The sequence below is a fragment of the Poecilia latipinna genome, unplaced genomic scaffold (assembly GCF_001443285.1).
Source record: "Poecilia latipinna isolate Pla-1442-1.1 unplaced genomic scaffold, P_latipinna-1.0 Scaffold218, whole genome shotgun sequence".
In the NCBI taxonomy this organism is placed as follows: Eukaryota; Metazoa; Chordata; class Actinopteri; order Cyprinodontiformes; family Poeciliidae; genus Poecilia; species Poecilia latipinna.
The window spans coordinates 473,631-480,113 of record NW_015112834.1 but is presented as its reverse complement, the minus strand read 5'-3'; the positions used below and the strand labels follow the sequence as shown (position 1 = coordinate 480,113).

Here is a 6,483-nt window from a genome sequence, read left to right as displayed (position 1 = left end):
GGGATGCCTGGAGTACGGCAGCATTTCTCCTCCGGGGCTGCTGGTTGAAAGCGAACGGCGGGAAGAGCGCTGAGGTGAGCGGATAGACTGAATAGGGCGGGCGGCTGAGTAGCTGATGCTTACCGTGTAAATGTAGCTTTACCGACGAACCGCACAATAAACTTCATATCCCGGTCTGAAGAAACGGGTGGCGGAGCGCATCGTACATGGCTGGTAGATGAGTTTCTGAGTGTGACCAGTGAAGGTGTCGTAAATATCCCGTATTGCTTCCCCCGTGTTCGTCCCCCGGTCTAACGGTTCGTCAGTCCGCTGGTCTATTTCCTCCCCTCCATCTTACGTTCGTTCATTCGCCCTCTCCTCCCACTCCAGGCGGCATTTCCCGTATTTTCAAACCCAAAGCGTGTCAGGTTAGGTGGCAAGGTGAGTTTAATTGATCTATTAAACTCACTGAAGATGAATACATAAACTAAAAGCTGGATTGTAGACATTTTTTATAAGCATATTTGTGAGCCTGCCTCTTTGTTATTATTACATTCAATATAATTTCAGATTTTTCTATAACTTTTCTTCTGGTTAACTTATAAAGTGAGCTATTATTGTTACAGGTTAGTTTTCTAAACTACAAAAAAGCAACTGTTAAGGATGCTCACATATGAAAAATTGGACTGATATTGATATCTGATAGTAACACCGGCAACATGTCACTATCATGTAGCTGCATGTTGCTATGTATGTAGCAACATGTAGCAGCTACATGCTGCTACATGTTGCTATTTGCTGTTGCTATATGTTGCTACATGCTGTTGCTACATGGTTTGCTACATGTTGCTACATGCTGTTGCTATATGTTGCTACATGCTGCTTCATGCTGTAGCTACGTGCTGTTGTTACATGCTGCTACATGTTGCTACATGGTGTTGCTACATGCTGTTGCTACATGCTGTTGCTATATGGTTTGCTACATGTTGCTACATGCTGTTGCTATATGTTGCTACATGCTGCTTCATGCTGTTGCTACGTGCTGTTGCTACATGCTGCTACATGTTGCTANCATTTTATAATTTTTTTTTTATCCAATTACTCGATTACTAAAATATTCGTTTACAACAGCCCTAGTTGTGTTCATTAAGTGAAAACCCTGTTGCACTGATTGTTATCTAGGATATCTATTATTATTAGTGTAATAATGGTAATGCTGTTATTCTCCAAAACAATCTGCTCTAATAGTTGGTAATGGGGTCAGTGAAGGGTGAAACAGTAAATATCAGTCAGGTATTTACTGTCCTGTAGATGGCTTACTGTCATCTGCAGGATCTACAGCTTAAAATAAGCTGCTAAAAACTTTATTGACACACCAGAAAGAAACACTGGAAGCAGCAGTGAAGATATCTTGAAATTTGACATTTCCATTTCAGTTGAAAATCTGAAATATTTCTATTGGTGAAAGTTGGATGAAATTGTTTAATGCTGCTCACACGTTTATGAGTTTACAACTTTTTTGTGTTTATAGAAACACAAAAATGTGGTTATGATGTGTTTTTCTTTCAGTATGTAGATGCATTTGAGTTAGTTTGCTTTATTATGTACATTCTTTTCAAAGAAATCTCTCCAACAGATCTGACCAGCTGGTACTACCCTAAAATATCAGCTTATTATGAAAATAATAAGCTTAGCAAGCTTAACAAGGTAGGACCTCAGTTTTTATTAGCAGTTTAAGTTTAAGTGGTGTTCTCAGCTGGGGGGAAATGGAGGCAGGCTTGCTCTCAGGAACTACTGCTCTAGTTGAAATGATCAGAATCAACAGTGAAATATGAAACGTTCAAAAATTGTTTTCAGCCAACGGTTCAGCTCTGGGCTGCAATTGCTTATGCTATGAAATCACAGTAAGGACTTTAGCACAATTAGGCTAGATTAAAACTTAGCTGTTAAAGGAAAAACCTGACTTGGGGAAAACTGTATTCTAGCCATATTCTAATTGGTTTGCATTCAAGCAGGTTTGACATGGAAAACATGCTATATTAACACAAGATACACTGATCTACAGCTCTTGTTCGGTTGAAAAAATGTTAATTTGAAGTATAAACCGCTCCATTTAACTTCACTATTTTTATCTAAAACATATGAAACATGCTTTATTATTGAAAAAGCCATAAACCTGCTTCTTATTGTTTTAGACCCTCGAATACAAAGTTGGAAGTCCATTAAATCAGACAAGCTGGAAACCAGTTAATCTAACAAATCTGGCCTTTCTGAAGGATCCAGCTAAATGTTTCTTTACTGGCCAGCTAACGGCAGACAGGAGAGGGCTGCTGCGGTAGTTACTTGCACTTGGTTGGTAAACCCAATTGTCTTCCTTTTATGGGAAATATTTCCTAATATTCTTTTCCACCAACAAGCAAGGCTGAAGCTTGACTTAAGTATCAATTAGGTCTCTAGTAAAGCAGTGTGCTGTTTCTGTTGGGACTAATCAGAGTGTACAGCTGCATAGATGACTCATCAGTCATGGGACAGAAAAAACATGTTATTAAGGAATGATGCATTTCAACTTGGTCTGTTAAAACTAATTTTCCTTGATGGTAAATTGTCCCAGTAATTATTGTGATCAACGATGATATTGTTGTTTTGAGACCATTTTCAAGTGATATATTGAGAATGGCATAATAATGCAATATGAACATCAGTCCAATTTTTCATATTTGATCATCCCTACAGTTACTTTTCCGTTGCGTAGAAAATTAACCTGTCACAATAATAGCTCACTTTTTAAGTTAACCTGGACAAAAATTATACAAAAGTCTGAAATTATATTCTATTTAATAATAAAGAGCCAGCCTTACTAAGACATTTATAAAAAAATGTCTACATTACAGTATTCATCTTCTGTCAATTTAATAGGTGAGCTCTCACTTTGAATTTATAGCTTTTTTGCCCATATGAACGACTGGATTTGGCTCCTTCATACACAGAAACGCATACCACCTATCTACCGCCACTGTGTGCTCCGCCACCCATTGGTTGGGACCGGGATGGTGTTAAATTTATTTTTTATTTTGTCCGTAAAGCTACCCTTACCTTAAGCATCAAGTACAGCACAGCAGCCTGCTGTGTTCAGTCTATCCACTCACCTGTATAAATACATCTTCCACACTTTTGCCCACTGTTCGTTCTGAACCAGGCAGCAGCTCTGGGAAGAGAGAGGCTGCCGTACTCCATGCATCGCGTCAGTCATTTTAAGGATGCTTATTGGTCCCCCGAAAACAATGAAAATTGGACGTTATGCCGTTTACATGTAGCTTTTGTCAACAACTCGTAGGCAGAAGTGAGAGCTCTGCGCAACGCAAATAATCACCCAGCTGGAACACAGTGCGCTACATAATAGAACATAACTTAATGAAGCTCAGAGGCAGATCATTTGCCTCAAGGAATTTTAATAATCGAGGTACTCAACTAATTCGAGGAATTGTTACAGCCCTAGTTGCTAGACACCTTCTAAAACTGACTGCTTCAATTTGTTAGGCCTAAGGGTTTTGCTGGTGGATAATTAAAAATGTTGATGCTTCATTGAATTGTTTAAATTTATGACTGTTCTGATTTCTCAGTTATCTAGTCTCTAGATAAGCTGAAGATGTGTAAAATTTGTATAATTCTCTGCACCATGTAAAATATTGTTACTTTTAGTTCACCTCAACACAGCTACATCAAAACATCAGTCCCAGAGAAATGGTTGATAACAACATCGAATCAGTTCCTAATCGGCTGCATGAGAAATTCACTCATAGTTTAAAACATGTCTGTTGTAAGCCTAAAGCAAGTTAAATGAGAACCTAAATGGTTGGATTTAGATCTGGAGAGCCAGCTCCATCTGTTGGCTGGCTCATGCTGACTTGGGAGGAGTACATCAGGACATGAACAATGTCCAAATATGAGCTGGATGGAAGCAACAGCTGCGGGGCTCAGTGTGTTCCTCAGAGCGGCTCCATTCTTCTGCTACCACATTCAAAGCTGCTACAGAGCATACCAATGTGTTTCAAAAGAAGGAAAAAAATCCTCAAATCACAGATTTTTCATTAGGACAGCTGTGACCTTGTGTTTTGGTTCAGATATCCACCAGGTTTCTGATTTCCACCCATCCAGAAGCTGGTTTTCCCCAGTATATTTTAAGCCTGGAGGGCCACCAGGCTTTACTTGCCCCCCTCCATCCCCACCAGGCTAAGCATTGCTTATTTATTTATTAATTTTTTTTTTTCAAATGTTTGCATTTTTAAGACTTTATAGTTGGAGTTTAGGTATTAATCTTCCAATAACATATAATTATCAAGTGATATTTTCCAGTTTCCTGTCATTTAAACATTTTTTTACCTCAAAAACACGACGGACCGCTGGATGAATGACTGCCCAAGCGCCCAACCACTGGACTTGGCAAGTTTTCTTGGAGAAACCCTGAGTTTTTCTTTTGCCTAAGGATAAAAATTGATCTAATTGTCTTTATAAATATGTTCAACTATCCGTATTAGGGTTGTTACAATACCAAAGTATCAATAGTACCAATACCAATAAAGATACTCAATTTGACAGGGTTTCCCCCAGAAAACTAGCTAAGCCTGCTGGTAAGGCCGTCCATCAGCGGCCCGTTGTTTTTGTGTTAAAAAATTGTTATAAGTTGACAGTAAATTTGAAAATATGGAAATGTGTGTTATTGGAAGGCATTCTTGCCAACTCTTAAACGTCTCTGTAAAAAGGCAAACAAAAAAAGTATAATTTAAATAAATATAAAAATTTTGCCTTCCAGTTAGATCACAATGGCCAGTGGGTCTTAAAGTAAGTTACATTTTGCTTTAGTAGTGTCTACAGCTTGATGTAGTATTTTGATTTGCTGGTGGTGTGGCTCATTTACCTAAACATCATCAAGCTACAGGCCCAGTCTAAGAAGAGCCAGGTGCGTGTTAGATCACATGCTGAGCTAACTTCTGTGAGATGTAAATGTAAATGGCACTCATTCTTTTCTCACAAAGATGTATGTGCTCAGATCAGTCTCACTTCACTCTCAAGTTCTGAGAATGTGTTCTTGCATTATTATGCAATGATTATTATATTACTTGAAAATTATTGTCGCGATAACTTCTGGATAAATTATCGTCCAGCAAAATTTGTAATCGTGACAAATTTAGGCCTCATCACAGGCAGCGCTAGACAAATGGAAATTCGTCTTGATTTAAAGGCTCTTGGTTTATCTTGCACTTTTCTGGATGTTTTAACAACAGTATTTTAGAGTCTATTCCCTCAGTAAAGGACTGTAGAACTGATGATGTTCTCCATCTTCCTGGTTTTGGTCAGAACTCCAGCAGCAGCGTTCTGGATCAGCTGCAGCTGGAGGATTGATTTTGCAGGCAGACCTGTGAGGAGCTGAATTCAACCTTAATGGCTAAATATTTTTTGAAAAAAAAAAACAAAACAAAAAAACACTTCTACTGATAAACTCTTTAGTTTCTTAGACCATGATTATGTTGGAGGTTTTCCTCCTAGTTCTGGGGATGAATCTGCAGGTCAAACTTTATCAAAGGCTCAGGCTGAACTGTACATCTTGTTCTGTCACTCATAGCCAGCCAACCACTGCTGCACTCTTAATAGTCATTTATGGGGAGGTTTATCGGCAGTAATTAAGTTTGTTGGTGCTCATCTCGTTCACCAGATGGCACGTGTGCAGTCAGGGTTCTGTGCGCAGCTCTTATCTGAGGACTGCAGAGTGAGTGTGCATGATGCAATTCCTGCGTACACCTGCTGACCGAGGCCTGCTGCACCGCAGTACTGCTGTAGCCAGTAGCAGCTTCTCTGCTGCTGCTGCTGCTGTTGCTGTATAACCTGACTGCTCCACCATTTTGAATTTATCAGTGACTGGCATCTCTGTGTCGCCAGGCATGACTCAGCACTTTACAGGAATCTGATATCATTAATGTACAGGAGGCCGTCTCTTCCTCACAACAGGTGGAAAAGAGACGTCCATGTTTTCATCTGTCAGCTACAACCGGAGACCAAACGGTCCTACACTTAAGCTGTCTTCAGTGAAAAAGGGAATGTTGACTTGCTTGAAAGTTAACTGTGGGATCTGTTTGTGATTACTGTGTTTTGTGTTTGTGCAGGGCCTTGCCCAGCTGGAGATCCTGTGTAAGCAGCTGTATGAGACCACCGACACCGCCGTGCGACACCAGGCAGAGAAAGCTCTGGTGGAATTCACCAACAGCCCCGACTGTCTCAGTAAATGTCAGCTGCTGCTGGAGAGAGGCAGTGTAAGTGTCTGCAGGGGGACTCACTTCATTCACCACTAATCATTGTTTCTCTGATTAAACAATGATTTATCAAAGACAATACTCTAAAGGCTTTTTATGTCTTTAAGTGGAAAAATAATGAGATACAGTGAGTGTGGTCAGCAGGCGGCGGTACAGCCCTGATCATGTCAATTACGAAGCCAGAATTACAAGGACCTGG

The 6,483-nt window shown here is 39.8% G+C and overlaps 1 protein-coding gene across 4 annotated transcripts in view; it reads left to right on the top strand.

Annotated features, from left to right (window-relative positions):
* xpo7 (exportin 7) overlaps positions 1–6,483 on the top strand; it is a 30,250-nt gene that overhangs the window by 6,721 nt on the left and 17,046 nt on the right. For all 4 annotated transcript variants that reach the window (XR_001424896.1, XR_001424895.1, XM_015031817.1 and 1 more), the window contains exon 2: positions 6,138–6,284. Coding sequence is in view for 2 of the 4 variants with exons in the window: in XM_015031817.1 (XP_014887303.1) it covers positions 6,138–6,284 (147 nt within the window). In the remaining 2 variants the exon portion in view is untranslated. The remainder of the gene's footprint in view (positions 1–6,137; positions 6,285–6,483) is intronic.